Source organism: Zootermopsis nevadensis, unplaced genomic scaffold, assembly GCF_977971745.1.
Source record: "Zootermopsis nevadensis isolate Lab colony 2312 unplaced genomic scaffold, Znev_1.0 Znev_ptg000021l, whole genome shotgun sequence".
NCBI lineage: Eukaryota > Metazoa > Arthropoda > Insecta > Blattodea > Termopsidae > Zootermopsis > Zootermopsis nevadensis.
Window position 1 is genome coordinate 11,833,246 of NW_028259153.1, and position 26,042 is coordinate 11,859,287.

The window sequence follows — 26,042 nt, forward strand, 5'->3', positions numbered from 1 at the left end:
ATAGTAAGGTCTCCCTGATATTTACTGTGCCATCAAGACGCTTCTATTTTTGAGGTTTAAATTATGTTTTCACTCACAAACCTTCCAAATCATACGTCTAAAATGAGTCATGTCTTCCAGGAACACTCTGAAAGAAAACGTGTCTAAATATTTAAAATTAGTAATTAATAAAATTGTAGCATTACCAATTATGTTAATTTGATTGCCTGAAACTTAAAATAATAACATTATTGATCGCTTGGTGAAGTAAACCTTCTGACATTAAGGTTTATGAAGTCAGAGGCGTCTTTCGTAACCAAAGTTGATAATGGCACTGAGCAGCTATAAAGAAACAGCAGATATTTATTCCGTTTTGAAACCAATAATATTGGTGTCCAAAGTTATTGGATTAGCGCCATACAGTGTAATTGGTGATATTGGTAAACGCAAAGTCAGCGTGTCGACCCAAGACGTAGTCTACAGCGTTGGAGTGTTCATAATTTTCACTAGTATATTTGGATATTGTCAACATATTATATTAACTTCTTGGGGCAATATATGCACTTCAAGTGCAAATATCCAAAGTCTTGGGACACTCTTTCATCTAATAATAGCTTACTGCACTTTTCTTCTCAACAGCAAGAAGATTGCTCGTCAGCTGTCTCGTTTAAATGACTTAATTGGCGACATTTATTATTCTGATTGGAAGAAAGATATACAGACTATGTTAGCTATGCTGATCTTAACTGTAACTATGATACTAATTTCCGCTGTAGTGGAAGTTATGAGTTACACATCGTATGATCCGTCGCTGTTCATGCCCTATTATATAGCAGAATTTGTTTGTATCATGTCAGAATGTCAATTCGCAGCTGTTATGATTATTCTCAAACGTATAATTCAGAATTGGAATGTTCAGATTGGTGCTATTAGTGAAGTGGACGATGTAATTAATCTTCCCAATTCTTTAAAACAGATAAACAAGAGAGCATCTAAGACGTTCACAGTTTCAAACAACTTGAAAATTTCAGACCGTTCGAACATTCAGTCTAATGTAATGCGTTTTCAGTATCTTCGAGAACTTCATGTTTCAGCACGTGAAGTTGCTGAATCAGTAAATTCAGCATATTCTCTATTGTTACTCTTGTCTACAGCAATAATGTTCTTATCACTCACACATATTCTTTATTTCATTTTCATGGACTTCGTTGTCCAGAAAAACAGTTTATTGTGTAATGAAACACCAAATATCTCTTACTTCATATGGCTGTTTTATTATGTACTGAGATTGATTTGGTTGGTGTACTTTCCGTGTTTCGCAGCTAAAGAGGTATGTCAATATACTTAGTGCAGTAAAATAATTAAAATAATAATAAGAAACCCCCATACTCGTGAGAACCTGAAATATCACCAACACTTTCTTCGTCACAAGGTTTTCAGGTTATTAAGTTGAATCTGCACGTTGGATAAAACGGAATGTCGGATAATTGGGATTCTACTGTATATAAATTTATCAATGTTTGCTTTTAGATAAATTCGGAATATCGATTTCTGATAACAGGATAATACAGCGAGAGTTTCATTCTTTCCAAAAATAAATAAACTGTTTTATTTTTCAGGCGAATCGAACTGCTATCGTGGTTCACAAATTACTGGGACAGACAAATGACTTGGTTCTAAGGGAAGAGGTAAAAAGAAAACCATTTCAGAAGCACGCTCGGTGCAAAAATTGGCCACGACAGGCCTCTGTTAAGATTATGTTCTGTTCTGTAAAATTCCTGTGTTACTGTAAACATCAAAAGTAATGTAATGTAACACTTATTTCATTAGCAATGTATCACCGTCTCTTCATGCAAGTTTCAGTTATAATAAAATATCATTAGTGTTGAGGGTTTCATAAATGTTGTCTTCTTGAAGTGGTTATTTAATAGCTATTTGAGAAACCTTATAACAAATACTTACGATAAAAACATAATTTGCTTTTATTACGTATGTATGCAAATTTGCAACCGAACATCTCATTAACAGGGTGAACTGCTTATTTATTCCTTTCTTTACCCACAGCACATTTGTACTTGGAATAATCTTAAATCGCTTCAATGAACCTTTTTGTTTTATTCAGATTCAACAATTCTCACTCCAACTGCTTCATGAAAAAGTTAAGTTCACGGCTTGTGGATTCTTCCCTCTGGATTTTACATTGTTGTATTCGGTGAGACTTAAACAGTAGTAATTTGAATACAAACTATAATTTATTGTACGTTACATTCTCCTCTATAATTATACAGTATTATGTAAGTAACTGTACTTTTTTTTCATCCCACCACTCTCAATAAAGTGTTTGAGAAACGGGAGCTGACGAGAATATTTGGACCTAAGAGAAATTAAATGAAAATTAGCAGTTTGTTTAACGTAACACCGAAGTACTTCCCTCTTTCTGAATGTTGCAGATTGTGGGAGCAGTTACTACGTATCTTGTGATACTCATCCAATTTCAACTTGCTTTACCGGATTCAAAGAAGAACACGACACATCATCACTACCCACCAGTGACAACACCATCTTCTTCAGAGAACCATTACGCACATCAAACCTGACTTCAAAAAGAAATGGTGTCTACTGGAACATGCCAAAAGGCCACAACACTCTTAGCAACTCCAAGGAGCAAAGCACTTTTTGAGAAGCTAGTAGTAGCACAGTCAAGTACATTTCCGTATTTTGTAGAACCCAAAATTCATTACGGCGTTTATAACAGCCGACCAACAAACCCTATCCTTAGCCAGTTAAATGCAGTAGAAAAATTAAAAACATTTTTATTTAAGATTTAGCTAAAGCTGCCTATTCGTGTTTTACTGTAGACATTATCCGTTAATATGAAAATATAACCTAGAAAAGCATGGAAATATTTTTGAATAAAATCCATCTCTCCTTAATTAGATGTCATCTTATGCACCACCAAATGCTAAATGCATAAAACAAAATATGATAATAAGGAACTATTAAATATTTACAGTGCCGACTTCGTTTAAATAGTATTAAAAATAAAGTTTCTACCCCAAATAAAAAACAACACTTATAAATTATAAAGATTAATTGATTTATGCTGGTTGGGTGAATAATCGTTATTTATTCTGAGAATCATACAACACTTATAAATACAAAATGTAGAGTTACTGGATGTTAGAGTAGCTGGTATAAATATTAACAACAGTGCATTCAAAAATTAAGAAACAGTCATAATTGGATAAGACAGCTGAGGATTATATTCATCAGCGAATTGAATCGGATTCTTCCATTTTAATGTGTATCAAATACTCTTAGAGCACTGATTCAATTATATAACATATTTATTTATCTAACTCTGAAGCCTAGGTTTCACTTCTTACTTAAGAGCCGCTCATTGCGACTATGTAATAAATTAATATATTATCGATTTGTTTCTGCATTAAATAAATATAACACAAAACATGACACACACGTGTAATATTGCTTAAAAACATGCTTCAGGCTTACTTACTAAATAAATGCTAATATCATCGTTCATATATTATATTAGTTGGCATTTTAAAATGTTAAAATTGTTTATGAAATACGATCGAAGAATTGGTTCACGCTGCTACGCTGTATAGTGGTTCATAATAGTTTTTTCTAGACCTTATTATATTTATAAAAACAAAAATAAGAAGCAAATAAGGAAACAAATAGTTATTTTAAATGGAATGATTAATTATGGGCCACTGTGTTTAACATTTATTACAACACAGAGAAGGAACGACAATACTAATGTTAGTACATAAGAAAATACATATATATTTGTCATCATCGATGTGAATCATACCAACGCAGAGTAATATGGCGAAATCCAGATTTAACATTTCAGAAAGGATGACGATTGCTGTCAATTTCCGAAATACGTACGTAGCTTGGCAGATAAATTCCTTTCGTAACGTTGCGGCGACCCGGGTACGCCGTTTGGAACTGTATCAGAATTACCAGGTACGTGGTCACCGCACCAACGATCTGCAATATCATACAAGCCACAAATCTCAGTTTAAATAATCGCACAGAGACAAAGAATTGTGTGTTCAATGGACGCACTTGTTTTTCATGACAAAATGAAACAGATGGTCAACTTGGGCTCACAGTTTGGAATGGTGCACTACGTCCGATAAAATTATTTACTTTGTTATTTATTATTCAGAAATTAATAGGAAAATAAATACGGAAAGCGCCGATATCTTGAGTAAAGTCAGGAAATTTTTACGTCTTATACAGACATCACCGAATGTTTCGTTTTGTAATAGATGAATCGTCGCCCTGATGACGGAGGCAGTATGACCTCTGAAACGCTGGTAAACATCGGCCAGTCTACACAGCGCAACAACCCAGAAGACAGAAATCTTCGTACTCACCGCTGTGAAAACCTCAAACCTTGTTCTCAGTTGACATATTTTTAAACAAACTATCAAAGTGCATTTATTGAAGAAAACTATTTTGACTTATCACAGTTTCTGAAGCACGAAGGATCGAACTGAACCAACATAATTATTCACACGTACATTAGAAAACATCTCACCGCATAGAGAAGAGTGAAATCGAGCGGAAAGAATCCGCAGGCCGTGAACTGTGTCTTACAATGAAACAGCTGTAGCGAGAAGAGTTGAAGCTAGAAAAAACATAATTGTTAACTTATCACAAATCAAACGCCTTTGATTGTTAAGGAAAGCTGTATGCAGATAAAACCATGTAATATACATGCCCTAAGATAAAATACGTTTCAATATTAATACATATGTACTCTTTGACGACATTACCTAATGAATTACTAACCATCAATATGTTCGATAATTTTATAATTCATGTATTAAAATGTTATATTTTAACTAAAAAATTAAATTTCAATACAGACTTACAGCCAATTTCTAGCTTCGAAGTTATTTTACAGTAAGCACGACTTTAAAAATGCTCCGTCGAATGAATTACTATTTCGAGAAACAAGGTTTTAAATAACTCATGCATTGATCTACACGTCGTAACAACTATATTAATTTCATAGATTATATACCTCTGAATGAGACGTGAAGATGATAATGAATACAAAACATGAAAAATATGTGTTTGCTTCCTGAGGTTAAAGAGGAAATCTACGAAAGAATTCAGACATGACACACCGTACCTCATCCCTGACTTCAGGATCCTTCGTCTTGTTAAGTAATTTATGTACCAGAACAGCAGTGTGATTGGCCTGAAAATGAAGGAAAATTCGGAACAAAATTGAAAATTGTTTCTCAGACATTCTACATGTGAGGAAAAGTAAAAATAAATAGTATCTCAGATCTCTTTTTACTATTTAAAAACAATCCTACTTACCTTTCCCTTTGTATAATCACAGCAGACTATTATTAAAACCAGCTGAAATATGGCCCAAAAACAGAAGAATAACGCATTAATACTGTAACACTTGTCATAATATGTGGAAAATATTACAACGAAGACTAAATACAGACAAAATGTAATATGAACAAATATTTTTGCTACAATGAGGAGTATCTGCAGCGAATAAGCCGAATCGATGAATCGAGTTGCATCAAACAATTTTTCGTAAAGGTCCATGAAGCACGATACCCGATCTCGTAACTCATGTCTGACCGGTTTAGCAGACGTGATAGAAACATGAGAAATGAAAAAAATTCCTGTTTCAACGTGCCGAGCTGTTGGTTTCTGAGAGAAAATTCTGTCTAACTCAATAAGTTGAATATTTATATGAGAGAAATACTGACCAAAGATTACAACAAGATTTGTATACTGAAGAACAATAATATAATCGCCTAAAACACAAATTAACTTTGTTACAACGCCTTCCCATTTCTCTTCCTTATTGCCGATATAAATATTAGCCCAAAATAAGTAAGACCCTAAGGAAATAGATCCAATCATTATCTGAGCAACAAGGGAGTAGAACTGTTTCTTTCTGACATCAAGTGTTTGATGAAACATAGAATCGAAGATGTTAATTTTCTCCGATATTCTTATGAATTTTTTAGATCCGTTGATAGACATGAATACGGACAAGATATGCGTCACCACAGAACTCAAACTCAGCAGCACCAATCCTACTAACAAAAGTGGCGTATCCTTCATAACTTCGACCGCGAACACTTTTATTTCAGCAGCTATAACAACGATGCATAAAATGATACTGTATTTCTTTGCAATACTCGAAGGAATCAATTTTCCATTTTTCATAAGAGCGTATGGAGCGAATCCCAGGAACTTAGACACGTAGAAGAGCAGATGAAATGCACTGTAGACCTTACACATCTTGATGGTAACGTGGCTGACACAAATTCCAGTCTCTATTCGAGCGAAAGAAGTCTTAAATTGTAATTAGTTTAGTACTGCAGGAGCGGTACTAACAATTTCTGAGCATCTAACTGGCTACGAATAACCCAATTGAGTAAACATTTAATTAGCAAAGTACTTATCAGTAAAAGCAGGATCCGAATAATAAACGTTACAACGAGGGAATTGAAACTGATATCAGAACATAATATGAGTATTTTTTCTCAAACCTCTTTATATTTGTGTAATTAGTGTTTATTTGCCACTGGGGACGTATTTCATTAATGTTCACATCGTAACCATCGAGATAGAACACTGTTATTGAAGGTGAAATACAGGATGATCATTTCGTTCGTGAAACCACGAAACTTTAAACAACTTCCTGGAAAAGAGAACTAGGTAGATGGAATTTATAAGTAATCTTTGTTGTCTGCCGCTAATTACGTTATCACAAAAATGTTTGAAAATTATTACCATCACAACGAAATAGCGAGATCGATGTAATGTTACTTCATGGATTCACATATAAAATGATCACTCTGTATATACTAAATGACATTGCTAAGGACACCAACAGACACTTCGATTAATTACTTAACTACACTTGGGAAAAGCCTTACAAGAATTTGTGTTTATATTATATGGGTGTGAGTGGCATGCATGCATTACACATAATTACAACATGGCGCACGGTTACAAAATGGCTTAAAATATTACAAATAGCTGAATATAAATGTATTGTTCCCTCACTATAGTAATACCAGGTAGATGAAACCAATAATTTCGTCGGAGGTTCTAAACATTTTCCAGACCTAGAGCTACGTTCATTCCTTATCGACAAGCGAGAGCAAGATTAAAAGAAGCGAAATTTATTAAAACGTTACCAAACGAGACATAATAATTCAAATAGGTGCACATATGAGAACTATTCCATTATTTTATAAAATAATCTCGGGCTACAAGCGCGTCCGGTAACTGAACGGTCAACAAACCAGATCTACTGCCAAAGTTTCGACAGCCATCTCTGTTCACATCCTCAGGGCTGCTGGGTAACCAGTCCGTTCCTTTGTTCCCCAGAATATTTGGTTTGTTCACCGTTCACCTGACGCGGCTTGAAGCCCGAGGTTATTTCGTCAACTTCATTAGCCGCGAAAGCTTTACTTCATATTCCATTATCTTCTTTAACAAATTCAATTATTAGAGAAATATTTATATGACTTCTACTTGGTCAGTCTTTCAGTTTCAGGCTTAACTTCTGCTGTGGCGATTAGTGTGTCTCAAAACGTTAATTTGTGGCGTGGTCCTTAATTAAGGCAACCAAAAGACGTACCTTTAACTTTTTTAACACGTGTGTCGGAAAGCAACGTACCTCGCGAGAAATGAGAATTAGATTGAGGAACCAGAACTGAGAAACGAGTCTAAGAACATTCCGACGTGACTTTCCGTACATGGCCCATTCATTCTCGTTACATTTCCGCGGATATTTCAATGAATGTTCAGTATTCTCAGAGAAGCGGGTTTAAAGACCACGGCCGTAAACGTTTCAATGGGAAAAGGATAATAAACAAGTTACGAAACATCGCACAAGGAGTCGTGGAGTCGTTATAATGTCTCTTTCAGTACGAGTTGGAACAAATTCTATCGTCTCTAAACGTTTTACTCGTATACGAGATTCAAAACCCTAAACCTCTACCCTGAAATATATATGAATGCTACGAATTCTAATGTAATATCCGAATTATCAAGAATATAATACGTATCGTGTATAACGAGAAAGTGCGGTCTAAAAACTTGGTATAGAAGATACAAGTTAAAAAATAACAGAGATCCACAATATAGAAGAAACAATATTTTGTAATGCCCTTCAAATGCCCTTTCTGTGATTCAATTACATTTTGTTTTGCCTTTATTTCTTATAAAATTCCACATAGTTCAGCTGCTAGCATCCTTTTAGTTTCCAGATGAAGTTGGTTTAACTTATTCATGGCACTTTAGTTATATAAATACAGACGGAGTTGTGAAACCAGGCGACGATGTTACATTTGTTGCAGTTTTATTTTGATCCGTAAACGTGAGCTGAAACTGGATTAGGACAATGAGATAAGTTGTCACGGCACCGACGATCTGCAACACAGAATTTCACCGACTAGAATTTTACACTTTATAATGCGAATCATAGTTAGATGAATTTCAAATAATAAATAGAAGAACGCGCAGAGAGAAATAAATTCGTGGACACAGTGGAAAATGAAGGCCCTTTTCATTTATTTGCCACATTAATCAATAAAGTAAAGCATTTTCCAATTACGAACTCGGAACAGAAACATACGCAATAACAATTAAGTCGTGGCTTTCGATATATATTATATAACCTAATTTCTGTAATTTCAACAATATTAATAACTTAAACAACTGAATATTCTGGATTATTGCTCGTGTGCCTACAAGAAAAGTGAGAGAATTTTCTACTTTCAACGCAAAGGCAGTCCATCTAAATGATATTTGCAGATTTTTGTAAATTTTCAACAAAAACAAAGTCTCCTTTGAGGACACCATCACTTTCCGGTAAATTACACGGATTAATTATATATATTAATATAGTTTTTCAGTTCTTCAGCACCTTTTAAATTGTAGACCCACTGAGTAGTTTTGTTCAGTGTAACGAAATTAAACTCTGTATTAAAGTTAATTTTAATCAGTTGTAGAACGCAAGGATTCTCACCGAGTAAAGAAGAGTGAAGTCTAATGGAAAGAACCCACAGGCCGTAAACTGGACCTTCCGATGCAACAGCTGTAGTGAGAAGAGCTCAAGCTGAAAAACGTTGAGTCCTGTTATCAGTGCAAATGTAAACATGTATGAAGAGAGACAAATACAGGAAATGTAAATTAATGCGTAGACAATTTTCTGAACCACACTTCTAAAAAATTCCGGCTAGTATAGATTTCCAATCCCTGAAATATATAAGAGAACCGCAAATTCACAAATAAATTTAAAGGCAATATCGTGATATTTCACATCAGACACCGATAGTTGTCAACAGAATAAAAAGAAAAATGTAAAAGGCACCAATATATTTGCATAATCGGATAGGAACGTAAAATAATGTAATGCATGCCAGAATGGCATAATAATAATGCTGCTTTACAAATAGATACAGTTACATTTGAGAGTATGAATACTAATAGGATAAATTTGTTAAAACAAATAATTGTAATGATTAAGTCTCCTGCAAAGTAGTTATTTTGTTGATACGCCCTTCTGTCAAGAAGCCCTCAATTTCTTTCGCGCAAAACGGTGACAGAGTTTCAATAAAAATTGCTATCACGTGTTCACTTCTGTTTTCAACCTACCTCTGCCCTGGTCCCATGATCACTGATCTTGCTTAGTAGCCTGTGTACTAGAATTGGAGTCCGGTTGGCCTATGAAAACATTAACAGCTGTTTTCATAAGAAATAAATACAGAAAGAATGCGTCATACAGACTTGCAATTAAAGAAATTCGACACCCATTTACAATTTAACATTTTACAGACCAGCAGTAACTGTGTATACCACCTGTTTTACGTTTGTAAATTTACATGTCGTTCAAAGAGTCGACATATGGGTGTCATGCCGTTTTCAGAGCAAAGTACAAATATTTTCCTGAATATTATTAAAAATATTTGTAACAGTGACATGGTTTATTTTCCTTTTGATACGAATGGTGATTATAAATATTATTTAGAAGAATTTTATCATTCAAATAATGAAGTTTCTTATACATATGAGGTTCCTCCTCAAAATTTCTTCTAAGACATTGTATGTTTTACTGATGTCCAGTGACTTAGTCGTGTTTGCAGCAAATGTTCTGCTCTGTGCCGAAATGCGACCATTCTGTTCTCCGCACAGTGTTTTGTCCCGTAGAAATTGTTACTCCGTACGCTTATTTAATAAAAATTAAGCTCTTAATAAAAAACAAACGCCATACTGTTTTTGTAGCCCATAAAGATGCATAGAGAGTCGTCAAAATGTAATTTTCACTAGTTCTGCTGGACACTTCGTTTCAAATAATTAATAATTAAATATAAGCAACACAAATTTTGCCCATTGGTCTCAGGAATACCAATAAACAATACAAGCGAAGTGTTAATTTTGTAACAATCTTAGAGTACCCACCTGAAAACTTGTTGAGTTGCAACAAAGCACCACTACGACTAGCTGCATCGCCTCACAAGTAATGGAAAACATTAGTGAAGAGAAAGAAAGAACCTGGTATATTTTGCTGTCTAAAATGACAGACAACATTAAATAAAACCCAATTGTTACGTTTAAAAATTTCCAGCCAACCATGGCCAAGACTTGTAAAGAATAGGTAGAATTAATTACGTCCAAAACATCGCAGAGTGCATCGTGAATAGTAATCAGTTCATGAAAATCACAATTTACCAAACTGTTTTCTGCTGAGAATTCTGATGTATTGTTCCGATTAAATGAAATACATTCTTTTGATTTCACTGTTTGTAGGCTTGCTGTCACTTCGTTTACTCTTGAGTTCAACAACATAAAATAGGTATGCACAATAAAAACAAAATACGTAAATTGAATATCTGCAAAACTCGTAATGATCTGACACATCACATGAGAGACAAAAAAAGGTAAAAGACTTAAAACACAGTTTATTCTTATCCATCCCACGACAGATCTGCCCAAATATGCAATAATTAATATGGAGTGTACCGCAATAACAGTGTTATAAGAGTTAGTGCTTTCGTGATAATTTATTAATGAACCGACAGAGCGCAACTTGTAGGATATTTTGAAAAAATTATGCATTCTAATTAAACGGGTAATCGCAGAAAGTACGTAAGTAGTCATAATACATGCATTCAACGATAACATAATTTGAATATTAACGTGACTGACGTCTGAATTCGTGTGTATTCTCTCCATCGATAAATGAACGACGAAATATAACTGAACTACAGATATTGCGATAAACAGCACACAACTATAAAACAAACTTTTCTTGCAGAGAACAGGTTTTTCATATCCGCCACTTCTCAGGAATGTCACAGGTAATAAACCGCAAAATTTTGAAACACGGTAGATAAAATACAACGAGTTATTCATGTGCATAATTGAAGGAAATGTCTTCAACAGTACTAGGATAAATTACAGAAATGTAACGAAATGTCCAATTGTCAGACGCTTAATAATTTCAGTCGAATTCTCTTACCAGTCTTATGATCGCATGCACTCCAATTTAAGTTAGGCATCGATTCACTTTGCCATTAAGCATATAACCATTGGCAACTGATACAAAGGAGATACCATTTACCACTCTTATTAATATCAAGATTAAGTAGTCAAGAATGATGGGCCAATCTAAAGAATTAAACACATACTCATAAATATTATTCCGTAAGGCGTAAAATCCAACAACACAGGCATCAAAAAAATTCTCTCATAAGATCCAAAATTCCTTAACAGCAAATGAACAACAATTTACAAAAAGCATTGCGTATTTTTATGAAGATATTTTTTGTTGTAACTAATTGTTAAGATGTAGGATTTGAGACTTTCACGGCAAGTACAACCAATAACAATAATATTTTAAAATGTTTGTCAGTTCTGCGTATAGAATGAGCATGTAGACAATTTGAATTGTGCAGAGAAACGTCACGGTGTAAATGTAATGACGACTTTATGTTGGGAACTGGTGGGAGCTTAACGAGCCATTCCACAGCCTCGTTCAGATTTGTGTTAATCTACGAATTCCATGTAAGAAGATAATGAAGATGGAATCCCAGGAAGCCATTGTTTGATCAACCGCATACCACGCTGATGTTTACATGCCAAGGAGATGCAGAAACCAGGCAGAAAGTTGTTCAAGCAGAGTTATTCCATTCTATAGCCTACCTCAAAACCAGCTCGACGTGTAGTACAAACAGCAGCACTGAATCTTGTCTAAAGTGTTATTAATGAGGATGAGTACCAGGCACACATAGCATAAAACACGTCGAGAATGTCTGAGAACAGGTGATAAGGAGAAGTCCATGCAGCAGTTACAGAGAAGCTGATTGTCACTCAGATGATCGTTAAATACCCCGCCGTCTTTAGGCCCCAAAGATCCTTTATCGTATTCATAAGAGCACACCAATGGTCCCTACCCTGACCCAGATTAATTAAGAAGTTCAAAGGCTTCTGGTACTACAACAGATTAATAATCAAGTCCACAATCTCACACCCTGTCATCTTAAGACCCACTTTAATAATTTCATCAAAAAAAAATGTTCACGTCTCCCAAGTGGCATTTTCCGTTTAGAATGAACGACCAACATTTTGTATGTATTTTATCATCAAAGCAAAGGATTAAAGTATTACCCGCATTAAACGGATTTTAATTTACACAGGAATGTAATTTTGGTTTGTTATTGTAGTTCCATACACCTTTTTAAACTACGGCGCATTTTCACAGCACACACACATATATATATAAGCCAATTTTATATTATAATTTAGCAGTATTTTGATAGGCTACTTACTTACGTTATTTCCGAACGAATTAAACACTAATGACACTTTATTTTATATTTAAATAAAAAGATAACACAGTAAAATATTTATTTCTTTGTAAATTTTGTGAATTAAGATTTAAAGCTTGAGAACTTTTCCTGTAATATTTTTTACGACTGGAAATTAGATTAAATGATTCTTTCCAGCAGATCTTTTAATTATCAGACAGCTGTAATTATCTGTTTACGTTTATAAAAACACATGAGAATGTAAATACTTTCTTCTCTCATAATAATTAAAAATAGCCACAAATTCGGCATTAAGTTTGTCAGCAATTTCGACATTTTCAGCATTTGGAAAAAGAAATTGCGTGGTGTTCTGACTACAAGCGCTAACAGCGGCGGAAGATAGAACTTATCGGCGCTGTTTACAATATGGTTCATAGATGGAACTGCAGTTCAGTTTCTGTAGCTACATAGCAGTTGGTGGTTGTAGAAAGATTCAGGTATTTCTTTACAGCTGAAAGCAGAAATTTGAATGGTCAATACCATTCTCAGAAACATGTTCCACGTTGGCTAGCACTATTTTGATTTTTTTTGCTAATGTATTTTCATATTAGCGGCAGTACGATGGCCTTGCGTTGTAAACTGACGAGTCGACTAGCACAGACTACTCTCGAAATATCGAGGACATTCAACATTACTGAGGTATAATGATTCAATTGTCACAGACCACAACAGAAACACAAAGAACTTTTTCTGCACTTGGTTTCAGAAAACTTCCAACTATCTCGACTTCGTGTTTAAACCCCTCAGATCAGTGGCTCAACAGTCCTAAGGCAACAGTTCAAATGTTTCAGTGGTGAAGATATAATGACACCCGACAGAGAATTCACAGATATGACATAAGACATTAATTTCCTCCATTCTTTACGTAAATAAAAATGGCAACAGGGTTATTCACTTGTATTAAGCTACTGACCACTTCACTTCGACTTCCTGATCGTGTCCAGTGAACTGCAGAGGCCAGACGCTGAGAAACTACAACCGCGTAATAAAATTTTGTCGGATTTCAGGTTATATTTCTATTGGCATCCGAAGTTGTCAAGATCTCCGTCCCTGCCGGGAATCAAACCCCGGTCTTTCAGCCCATAGCCTAGACGCTATACAGACTGAATTATACCAGTTCTTTCAATGCATCAGTGCTATATAACCACAGGACTACAAGTCAATACCTAATATAAGTAATTCCTACGAGAATATAACCCAACTACTACTATGAGCAAATTAAGGACGAACACAGAACAGAGAAAATAAACACGTATATTATTACATGGCGGTTTATTCCACGTTCTCCGACTGACTAAGACAAATTAGTTCCAGTAACGCATTAGGGTCCCATTTGTCATGGAATGAAACATCACGTTAGCATCTGATCGAAGTGACACGATAAGAGAGTGGTCTGTCCATATTTATTGAACATTTACTAAAAGATTGTTGTTGATTGTACACGACGTAACATTTATATCTGACACATACGTATTGTATTTATCCTAACGAAATAGAGTTTTGTTTAGTCCTGTCATTACAGAAATAAATGTGCGAGTTTTAAATTGCTACGCTATGTGTAAAAACCTTCCTGGAGTTCTGTCCTATTTCTAAGCGACCACAACGATTGTATAGTGTAAAAACATATCTATGTTCATTCACAGTTGTTTTGTCTCTTCACAACCATTTCATGAGACGAACATCGGCTATGCTTTAAATCAGTGGTATTCAACCTTTTTTGTTCGCGTACCCCCAGATATAATTTCTCTTCAACTTTGTACCCCCAAAGTTGTTGGTGTATAATTCAAGTTAAACATAGTGTATAATCTACATCTACAATAAATTAAATAAATTACATTACTGATTATTCAGTGCTTACCATAAAATAATATATATATTTTTTAAATTTCACCTACCCCCTAAGATGTTTTCGTGTACCCCCGGGGGTACGCGTACCCCAGGTTGAATACCACTGCTCTAAATAACACTAAATTTGCCAAAGGGAATATACAACGCGAAACTTAAAGGCCTGGTACTAATGTGAGGGCGAATCAGTGGCTTAAAACTCCACAGAAACAAACACATTAAGCACTGTGATTTCTGTATTGCGATTAGCTTCATAGAAGTAGATTGTCCCTGCATAGAACATAGAACCCGTTAAAATACACAAACCTGCGTTCTCCACGGGAGTAGAACATACAACGTACACTCCTGTAGAAGGCTACTGTGGCAGTTTCACTGATAAAATTGGAGCAAATTATTTCCTTTCCTTCCGCACGAGTAAAGATTTTCTTTGCAATTCAGAGCACGGGATGAAACTATGATTTGTCATCCAGGCGCATAAAACGCACATGTTGCTGCTACAGAAAACAATTGATTCCATCTCAGGCAACACATGTGACAGTCTCGTTCAGTCAGTAATGTTGGCAGTTAGTTCCAACTGTGACAAATATCCGGCTTTGATTGCATGCTCCGGAGAATCTAGAAAATAGGGACTCGTTATTTGTTCTCGGCTTTACTCTGGCAATTACACATAACTAGCGAAGCTGGGTCAAGCTATTGTGCCTCATACACTGTACATTGCACTTATAAATCATTAAAAAATGTACGGACTGTCACAGTTCTGCCTATTATAACTGACTTCTCTAATTAAATGCATGTAATTACAAAGTGTTTGAAAACGGGGTGCTAAAGAGGATATCTGAACCTAGGAGGGGCGAAATAAGTTGGGAATTTAAAATTCTGCATAACGAGGAGTTGCGTGAATTGTACGGGTCACCTGGCATAGTGAGCACAGTGAAATCTAGGAGCCTCCGGTGGGCTGGACATGTAGCACGCATAGGTGGGAGGCAAGGGGTGCGTACAGGATTTTGGTAGGGAATCCTTTTGAGAACGCCCATTGGGCAGACCAAGAAGGAGATGGGAGGATGCCATCAAGATGGATCTTTGGGAGGTAGGCTGTGAGGATGGCAAATGGATGGAGTTGGCTCAGGATCGTGGCAGGTGGCGGGTTTTGGTGTTATCAGTGTTGAACCTACGGGTTCTGCTACCAGGGAGTTGTTATTTAGTGAAACTTTATAACTTGCATTAAGGGAAGAAGAAATTGGGTGCTTAGGACAATATTTGAAACTAGGAAGGGTAAAGTAATAGAAGGCAGGGGAAAATTATGTAACGATTAGCTCCATAATTTGTACACCACTAAATATTATTAGAATAATAAAAGGAAGGAAGTGGTGATGATGGGTGGAACATATAGCGCGCACAGAGGAAATGAGAAATACATTCAAAACTTTGGTTTGGAAAGCTTGAAAGGAAAGGACCATTTGGAAGACCTAGGAGCAGATGTGTGAGTAATATTATAATGAATCTTAGGAAAATATGGTTGACGTGTGTGGATTCATGGCTCAGGGTAGGGACCGCTGGCGGGCTCTTGGAAACATGGTAATGAACCTTAGGGTTCCCTAAGAGCTGAGAAATTTCCCGAATATATGAGCGTAGTATAACACAGTTTTACCACAAAATATTCAAACGTACATTTCCATACACAATATATTTATAATTTCACAGCAGAAACGTATACAACAATCACAATACGTAATGGCTTTTATAATTTTCCTATTGGTATTGTACAGATACTGAAATAGATTTATTGGATTGTCATTCTCAGTGGCGTTATTTAATTTCTGGACATTTATTATTGTTGCTACTCATACAGTGGGACTAACGGTCGAATAAATGCCAATGACAGCAAAAAAATAGTCGCCAGGCGTTTACATAAATCTCAGTCTCTGTAGCTATTAAAAACACATCTTCAAATGTTACGAACCAATTACTGGAACTCCAGTGGAAAGATCGTATTTTTCATAATTTTGAAATATAAATAAGACTATATATTTCGAAGATAATCGCAGGATTCTCTATAAGCATAAACTCTGATTGACAAACGCTAATGTGTGTTCCACACAAAGCAGCGTGGCTCATGACTTTTTTATTTTATTTTTGTCGAACTGGATAGAAGCATTCACGCTTCGCTTTGCTGATTAGCTACATTTAGAATATCATGGAATTTGTGAGATTTGAGGTTCTCATTGCGATGAGGATAACAATTTTGCTCGTCTGGATTGTGACGCCGTGTGGACTCGTAGGTCTACAGAATGTCACAACCCAGAAGAACCTCGTAGTTTGTATTCATATTCAGCGAATGACATGATGTATATCGTTTCGTATGAAATAAAATATGGAACATTACAAAATAAGAACATTGGGATCGAGCCCCGAAAATTCAGAATAATTATGATGAAAAGTTTCCGAACATATATGAACATGCTTTGAGCATTTACACGCCAAAGGTTCGCCCGTCGCGTGTCCACAAGGGAATGAAAAGCAAGTAGAGTCTATCGGTAACTGAATTAATTACTCGAATAATCGATCGATTGATTGACGCTCTATTTTCAACCTAATTATATTGCACTGAACGCATCTAAAACAACGTTTTGGATGGGGAAATGGGTGTCTGGTATTTCAGCTACTAAATTAATTACAGATAATTCCATAACTCAGATTTTTAAGACACTGACAATCACTCAGAACGCCAGAAAATTATTTGCTTTTACGGAACACGTGGCTTCATTATCAAATTCACAAAAGCCCTCCACTGGACTCTATTATGATCCAGATTAATCCAAGTCGACATCTTTACAAAATTTTTGGTTCCATTTTAACACATCCTCTCATATACTACTCCTAGGAATCAATTCAGATTGTCGAACTTGAATATTGTATGCACTTCTCAACCACATGCGTGCTACATGTTCTCCCCACATATCCTTAGATAATTGTATGGATTCATAAACCGATTATGCCTTTAAGTTAATCCTGGTCCGATTACTAAAATTTACTATTATAATTAAGTTGCAATAAATATAATATTTATCATTTTGCGCAGTATACTCAGCTAATAGCTAATAAATATATCTGGTCATAGGCATTTAATAACAAATTAAGGACGAGTTAGGAAAACGGAAGATCCCAAGAACTCTTGATCCAAAAGTATGTTGAAGGGCCTCCGTCATTAGGATGATTAGTCACCCGGATGATGGAGGCAGCAAGCACTTCTGAAACGCCGGTAAACTCCTACGAGACCATACGGTGCTACAACCGAGAAGACAGACATCTTGGTACTCACTGCCGTAAGAACCTCAAATCCTACTAGAGAAGAGCTTTGTCATCCTAAATCCCGGATGGTAAGAACCAGTCTCGGATCTGGTTCAGTTGGTTTAACGTTGACTTATGCACAACAGCAATGGCGCGACCTTCCGAAACAACTGTTATCTCGCAGACACCAGGTTTTCCGCTGTATAGAGCATAGGACTATTTTTAACAAGATCATTTCAAGTTAGGGAACAAAATTTGGCCAACTGTCTCTTCGTAACTCTGTTTCAAAATGTCTCTTTAATATTCAAGGAACTCAGTTGCTTGCACAAAAGCGAAAGTCGTCTTGCCCTTAATTAGACTCCACGCCATGAAGATGTCTGAAAGAGAGGAGGCTGCTTATCCCTCATTCTTAACCTGGGTAGTTGATAAAAATAAGAGACCGTTTAACTACATTGAATACCAACTTCACAGACTTGATATTTTACAATCAGAGCACACACTGACTCGTGTTATACCCAAATACGTGACAGATTTAATTTGCGTCCCTTCAAATGGAAACCAAATCGTGACTCTCGTCTACGATTAAAGCCCTTTCAGGATTTTAACATTTCCCATTTGGCTGAAAGGACCTCTAGAAAGCTCCACGAAGAAGGTTAGCTTCGTTTAAATGTCTCATTATCTGCAAGTGACTCCAGGCATCGTTTCTTGCGACACAAGTTGCAGACAAGACAGGTAGTAACATGACCTGCGGCCGGTGTGATCAGCATCCATCCCTTCAGAGTATTCACGTTTCACTGTGATATCAATTGCGGACTACGCATAAAGTCTTTGTGCTGTGGCCATAAGATAGTAAACAGTACACCTCAGTGATTCCCAACCTGTGATCCACTCCCCAGCAACGGTACGTGAGAAGCGAGAACGGAAGTTCTTATACTACAGGCTATATCAGAATAACGAAGAAATTTAGATACTTTCTTAATATCATTTCGTTTGCACGTAAAGGTCAGTGGAAATTACAAGGCCTGTATTACAAGTTATAATCCTGTCATATATCTTTGTCATCCACATTGCGTATTATAATGTAAATAATCTCTTTTTTTGGATATTCTGTGTATTGTAAGCTATACATTGCATATTTGACAAGTTTGTAATAAAAAGTTTGAATATACAATGTTCTGTCAACATTAGTTTCCGATAATTAACTCAGTCAGTAGAGAAGAAAGAAAACAATTATAATGTATTTCAGCTTTTTGTGGGAATTAAAAAGTTATAATTCCCTAGTTAATTTTGTTAACAAGAAGATAAGTAGGTAAGACTTACTGTATAAATCTCATGTCAAAGAAATAAGTCTACGCCCGTGTTATTAGATTGCCAGAAATCGAATAGCGATTTAAAAATATTTCCAACCAACTAGAACCCATCTATGGATGCTCAAAGATATACAGAATAGTAAGCCGAATCCTGTACAATTCGAAAACAACTCAGTAATCACCACTACACCATTATCACCACAAGCCTGGCGGTAAAAGTATATTACGTAAAACAGATTCCAAGCATTTGAAAGCATTACCAGTGTGAACTACGCAACTACATACATCATTTTGACACAGCTGCGATGAACCACCTAGCAGCTGATATTCGATCCAGACTTCGCGATATATCTAAACAATTACGAGATTTCAAGAGTCCTGCTGACACAGTATGCATATAGTTAGACTGACATTATGTTGTAACCAAAGTAACAAATATAATCGCTTACGCAGACACGCAAACTGAGATCCTTAACTTGTAGGTGGCCATACAATCCCTTTAGCTAGCATGTTTAAGTAAGATAATTTAATTCCTTCCAGCAGCAGAATTGTGTCGATAGTGGTAATCTTCCTCAGCAGTCAATGAGTTCACTCCGAGGCATCTAGCAACATGCAACAAGCGATGTCATATCGCCCGCGTATTCACACGACAGCAATCGAATTGCTAGTTTGCAAGAATTTCGGTGAATGAAATGGTAAAAACCAAGTACACACTAAATCCCTCTAAGACGACATATGATCTTGGTGATATAGCAGAAAAGTTGCCTGTGATCGATAGTTTTAAAATCGATATCGCTGTTGTTCCGATATAAACGCCATTTCTATGAGCAAGATCGCGTCTCGCTTTTCGGCTGCCGCGTCTGTGGCTTGAGGTTCTCAGAGCGGTGAAGATAGCAGATTGTGATATTCTGGATTGTGACACCATGCAGTCTTGTATTTCCTCCGAAATTACCTACAAGACCATGTATAATGCATCGCAACCCAGAAGGTCGAAATCAAAAAGGCTAAATGTAATAAATAATCGACATAAAATCGACTTATTTCATCTTCGTGTTATTACAAACATATTCCTAGTTCGCAGGCTGATGGACTCTCGCTCAGAAATCTGGTGGACGCTAACAGATCTATGACAGGCAGGATACTTGATATGTTATAATCGACCTGTGTTACAATTTACCCCAATCTCTCTTATTTATAGAGTTCAAATTAACACTCTTTTATCAATTTTGCTTTCTTTTCATTCGCTCGAGATAAGCAAAGCAAATTATCAGTTCTCAAGCGGCGACAAACGAACTGCAATTCCCAGCAAACTAACGTAGCGCATTGTAAATCATCGTCTTCCTTTGAATACAGAACTGATGACAAAGGCAGGGCGGAACATCTCAGGGAAAGTGGCGCTTTGCAAACTAACTTTAGCTGAGGTGTCAGGCCGAAGTTTACTTTATGCCTTGCATGTAGCCTAAATAATCTTCTGCAACTATTGAGTGAAGATTCTGGTTATATATTAGCACACCGAATACGTCGACTGCTCTTCCTGTAGCCCAGTAGGAACAAACAGCTTAGATTTTATCAATCTATAACTTACCAAATTGCATGTCGTTTCCGTAGTCTCGTGTTCAAATCATGAGTTTTGCCAGTCTCGAGTTAAATTTGAATGGCTTTAGAACAAAGTTTATTAATCTAGCGACACAACAGTCTACCGGCAGCTAGTTGAGGCACACGCCCGCGGCGAGATAACAAAGCTAACAAACCAAGACTGACTGAAGCTGCCTAAAGTTCCATTTTGTCTGATCGATTCTGCTGTGTTCCAGCGTATGGAGTAATACTTGTCCAAGAAAGTAAGACTGAAAACTTTTATTTGTTATTTTCCAAATTGTCAGCCGGGCTGACAATGTTAACATCATTTAATATGTTTACTTCTGGTGTTCAGATTAAAATTATGCACATATTACTCGTCTCCCCACTGCATGCTACATGTCCCATCAACTTATTATCCTTTATTTGATCACTGTAGTAATATTTGGAGAAGAGTACAAATATGAAGCTTCTATCACTTACATTTCTTAGTTTCTCCATTTATCAATTCCTCTCTTAGCTCACATATTATCCCTCAGCACCCTGTTCTCAAATACCTTCCGTTTATGTTACCAATACTATACTCGAAACCACAGACATGGATGGAACAAATACTCTCGGATGTCTGTTAACAATCCTTATATTTTGATACGAGTTTAAAAGGGCATATAAATTCAATTACGTACGTAGACGATACCTTAGTGTCCTTGAGTCTTAGCTGGTGTTATGTGTTGAAATACATTTATTGGACAGTACAGTGTCTTTGTAAGCCTACACAATCTCACCGAAACGCCTCGTTAATTGGTTAAGCAGCAAAGCACGCAAGGCGACCGCTGTGACATCCAGTCGACCTGGACACGTAATCAAGTGATCTTCGTGGCCGGCTACTCCAATTATCACGCAACACCTGATGCTATGTAGCCAATTAACCCTTTGGAGCTGAAACTCATCTTAATAATATTTAAACATTAGGTCCGTACCACAAAGAAAACTCAAGGCATCTCCTGGCGGTGGAAGCAGTAAGCAGCTATGATACGTCGTACTCTCTCTACAGCACTACAAGACGCGACATCTCACAAGAGACGCATCTTCATACTCGTCGACGTGAGAACCTGAAACTTTCCTCATTGTTTTGAAACATCGCCCTGATGATGGAGGAAGCAAGGACCTCTGAAACGTTTGTTGACTTCTACCAGACTACACAGCGCAACAACCCAGAAGACAGAAATCTTCAGTTTACTAAGGTTTACTACAACCTTTCAAGGATTTCTTTATTCGAGAACCCGATGATAATAAAGTAAATCTTAATTAAATAGGACGCAAACCTGTACTCTAGAAACAAATACGAACTTTTGAAAACTTATAAACAAATATACAGCGAAAGCTGTGACGTCTAACAATTAGATGCGAATGCTAAACACACCAATCAGCGGTAAGTTGTTTACTGCATCTCTCACATTCTGTACAACATGTCATGAAGTTTATTTTTTGTTTTGTTCCAGTTTCCTAAATTCTTCTTCGCTTCAAAACATTCCAAGTTATTCCAATGAATAAAAAGCCTGGCAGTTTTATAGACCTATTATTTTCTTGCAATGTCTTGGTGTATACTGTGATACCATCCACGGTATAAGTGCCTTTTCAAGAAGTCAAGAACCATGAACCTTTTACACCGGGTTGTCATGATAGGTGCTAAAGATAGCTTTCAGTCTAGCCATTCAAACGAAAGAAATATATGGCAACGTTTCCGTGACATAATTCCTGAAAGCTTCTCCGTTTCTCGTATTGTCAGGAGCTTCTGCTTTCCAATAAAAGGGCATACGGTATTGAATTCTCGTATCCGTACGATGGTCAATGCTCTGAGGATGTCATTAAAGGAGCAGGTTTTTAAATCGAAACTTCAATAAATGGTTCAATGGAAAAGCCCTTCTAAACATTCGGCTTTCTTATTTTTCTTCTCGTCCTACTGAAATTCCAAACTCGACTTCTACATTGTCTTTCTCTTACACGTTCCTCGTCTACTGGGATTGTTAGACCTAGGAGCCTAATCGGATCACCTCAAAATTTGGTACGCAAATTCCTTGACAAAACTCTCGTCTTCTTTGCTTGTTGCGACCTTCTTCCACTGTTCAGAATACCAAATCAATAGCTTCCTTCTGCTCCAGTGTGTTCTTGCGTGTGTGTGCGGCTGAATTTCTGAATGCCATAACGAATTGACTACTTTGAAGCGATGAATACATCAATGGATTCTTTCCATCAATTCATAATATTTAAATGTGTAATTTAGCAGCACAAGGATGCATAACTTCCCTCACGAAAAGAATGGTTAGTTCACAAACTGAAGAATTTTATCAGATGATATGAGGTGTTAAGATTTGCATAGGTTACAAACCTATGTAAAAAGGAATTGATTTGGTAGGCCCACAAAATTGCTGAGATCTTCTTCATCACTGTACACTGTCTTTTCTACTCCCTTGAAGGATCAAAGTACGAATTAAACAAACACTAGCGCCCTCAAGGAAGTAAAGTCCTTATTCAGACACACAGATATGACATTCATAGTTTCTGTCTGAGAATCAGATTTGTTTTCCGTATCGTACTCAGGCGATCTTCACTATGACTACAGTACACCTGGAAGTCTAACACAGTGTAATTAAAGCTTCGAACTGTCAAGCGACGAGAGTCCTGTTAATAACCACACCACGGCCAACAGAGGCCACAACATCATCTGAGAAATCAGTATTCTCTGCCACGAAACGTAATAAAAGAATATACTTTATAAATTAAAGTTTCTGCACTGACAGTTGGTACGACACTTGGGAAGCACAGAATGAAACAAGTAAAATATTAAATTAATAAATATACATTATAAGATTTCAAAGATTATAAAATAATAGATAAAATGGTAACGAAACCAATGCAATAAAGGTAAAGAAAATTTAAGCAGGAGTTGGATGAACATTTAGAAAAGATTAATTTACAACAACGCAATTAAGAAGCGTAATAAAATATAATTAAAAAAAATAAGTAGCCTAGAGTAAAAAGCTTCATATCGGCGTATAAAAACAAGGGCTACGTTTCTCATGAAACCTGACATGGCAGAAAGATCCTTGTGAAATTTCAAGAATTTCAGTCCATTCACCCTCCTACTTCAAAATTAGATCCTAATGACGTCAGTCGTCATTGCGTTGGCACCCCTGATATACGTAGAGTTACTTTAAGCTAGGTTAGATTAATGGGTCATCTGAGCACTTGGGCGTACATTTACTTCCCCTTATCTTTGAGGCATGTTGTTGGCATTACTGAATTCTGAAATTTTACGGAAAATATAACATCTAAAAATTTACTTACATTTGAAATATTCTTCATTTCTCTTGAAACTTCCATACTTTATGTATGTAATCAAATAGTAGTTTAGATTGCCTTGTTAAATGCGTTTAAGCCGATGACAGCCATCAGTAATACCTAACTTCCGTCATTTTCAAAAGGACATCGGTAACTTATTGTGGTCTCTCAATCGCTTTATATACCTTGACGTTACACACCAAAATATTTATTTGTGTAATCAGATATTTATTTATTTTGCAATGTTGATACACGTATTACAGGATCACATCTCTTCATAATGTGTACGAAATTTCATGTTAGTCATCTTCTCGTCGATATTGCAGCACAGTGCAGTCTCCGAGTCATACGCCTTTCAATAAATAATAAAAGTAATATTTTCTTATCACACATAAATATTTGTATCACACACTGCAGGAAGATAACGACATTTATCGCCAACTATTAATTCACCAAAACTAAGCTGTAAACAAATCAGCTGACTATACGCCATTTTGCTCACGTAACACTAAGCATATTCGTTCGTTGAATGCACATTAAATAACAGTCTTGCATGCACACGTAACACGTATCTTTCTTCGTTCTTCAAGCACGATAAGTCTTCTGAACCCCAATTCATTTAATAAAAATATTGAGAACTTTCACGTTTGCTACGAGCGAGATTTCCTAAGAGTTATCATCACCGACGTATTACATCGTGATGTATGAAATCAATACTGATTGACTTTCACTGACGTCATGACATTGATCACATACACATAAAAACTCACAGAATCAAGACCCTTCAAGTTTATCAATAGTGTGTTACGTGTGAATTCCGGCAGGTGGCACGAATGCGTATTCACTTTTCGTCGTTGATAAGCAAGGTCGCTTGGCAATCGATATAAGGAACCGGAGCGATACGACATCATCATGCCAACATTGGAACTATTAAAGAAAAACATACGAGCAACACATTTCTTACGTACGTATGTGACGAGAGTACTTTTAAAAATTATTCCAGTATAACCGAGACTGGTTGCGTAGAAAGCAATGACGATTTTAGGATTCTTATTTAACAGCTGTGTTTTATTTCTTGACCATTATTTCCCCGTTAACGAGCAGATTACAGAAACATACTCAGTAGTTCGTATATGCAAATACGCATCGTTTTACATAGTCAGGTCAAGTAAGATTTTGGCTTGCGGAGGCCCCGAAACTCTACCTCGCGACTTTGACGTTATCATGCATCTGAATCACACGGCATATTAAATCAAGGACTAATTTTTTCATTAAATTTTACGTCGCACAACATTCACGCAAAGTTTCAAGAATTTCCGTCTAACCGTTCTCTTTTTTCAAAATTCGATCCTAGTGATAGCGTTTGCAACCATGATTTACGTAGAGTTGGGTTAGGTTAGGTTAGGTTGGGTTAGATTAGGTTGGGATTGGTTAGTAGATCAGTTGTGCAGGACATGATGCCCACTTGTGTATACAAGTACTTCGCTTTATCTTTGAGGAATGTTGGCATTCCTGAATTTTGAAATTTTACTTAAAATATAACATTTCAAAATTTACTTACGTTTGAAGTATTTTTCATTTGTCTTGCCACTTCCACCTGTATATATGTAATCAAATTATTGTTTAAATTGCCTTGTTGAATGCGCATAAGCCGATGACAGCCATCAGGAATACCTTCCTTCCTTCCGTAATTTTCAAATGGACATCGGTAACTGTAAGTACGATATTACAGTAAAAATAAACCACGTTGCGTTATAATGTTTATCTAAAGTATGTTCGTTTCTAAGCAAGACTAGTT

At 36.2% G+C, this 26,042-nt stretch overlaps 3 protein-coding genes across 5 annotated transcripts in view; 1 reads left to right on the plus strand and 2 right to left on the minus strand.

The window, feature by feature from the left end:
* LOC110841299 (gustatory receptor for sugar taste 43a) overlaps positions 1–25,162 on the minus strand; it is a 30,939-nt gene extending 5,777 nt beyond the window's left edge. Inside the window, exons 1-4 of one of the 3 annotated variants that reach the window (XM_087352630.1) lie at positions 24,251–25,162; positions 5,156–5,224; positions 4,556–4,645; positions 3,898–3,999 (exon numbers count right to left, since the gene is read on the minus strand). In XM_087352630.1, the coding sequence (XP_087208756.1) occupies positions 3,898–3,999; positions 4,556–4,645; positions 5,156–5,224; positions 24,251–24,286 (297 nt within the window). In that variant the 5' untranslated portion in view covers positions 24,287–25,162. Of the gene's footprint in view, positions 1–3,653; positions 4,000–4,555; positions 4,646–5,155; positions 5,225–5,349; positions 6,400–24,250 lie in introns of those variants that run through there. The other 2 variants (XM_087352628.1, XM_087352629.1) reach the window with 2 other exon arrangements.
* LOC147873184 (putative gustatory receptor 28b) lies at positions 1,022–2,576 on the plus strand. Its single transcript, XM_087352583.1, has 5 exons — positions 1,022–1,211; positions 1,302–1,309; positions 1,599–1,667; positions 2,102–2,191; positions 2,430–2,576. The coding sequence occupies exons 1-5, from the start codon at positions 1,037–1,039 to the stop codon at positions 2,574–2,576; spliced, it is 489 nt and encodes a 162-aa protein (XP_087208709.1). The 5' UTR covers positions 1,022–1,036.
* The window catches only part of LOC147873185 (uncharacterized), a 49,087-nt gene continuing 29,605 nt past the window's right edge, over positions 6,561–26,042 (minus strand). The window contains exons 3-6 of the mRNA XM_087352632.1: positions 25,806–25,956; positions 9,673–9,741; positions 9,044–9,133; positions 6,561–8,445 (exon numbers count right to left, since the gene is read on the minus strand). Coding sequence (XP_087208758.1) covers positions 8,317–8,445; positions 9,044–9,133; positions 9,673–9,741; positions 25,806–25,956 — 439 coding nt within the window. The 3' untranslated portion in view covers positions 6,561–8,316. The remainder of the gene's footprint in view (positions 8,446–9,043; positions 9,134–9,672; positions 9,742–25,805; positions 25,957–26,042) is intronic.

Excerpts from the sequence above, each read along its gene's own strand:
- LOC147873184 (XM_087352583.1), top strand. The coding sequence starts at position 1,037 with ATGCGTTTTCAGTATCTTCGAGAACTTCATGTTTCAGCACGTGAAGTT. Across the intron at positions 1,668-2,101 it reads ACTTGGTTCTAAGGGAAGAG|ATTCAACAATTCTCACTCCA; the intron begins GTAAAAAGAAAA and ends TGTTTTATTCAG. Across the intron at positions 2,192-2,429 it reads ATTTTACATTGTTGTATTCG|ATTGTGGGAGCAGTTACTAC; the intron begins GTGAGACTTAAA and ends TGAATGTTGCAG.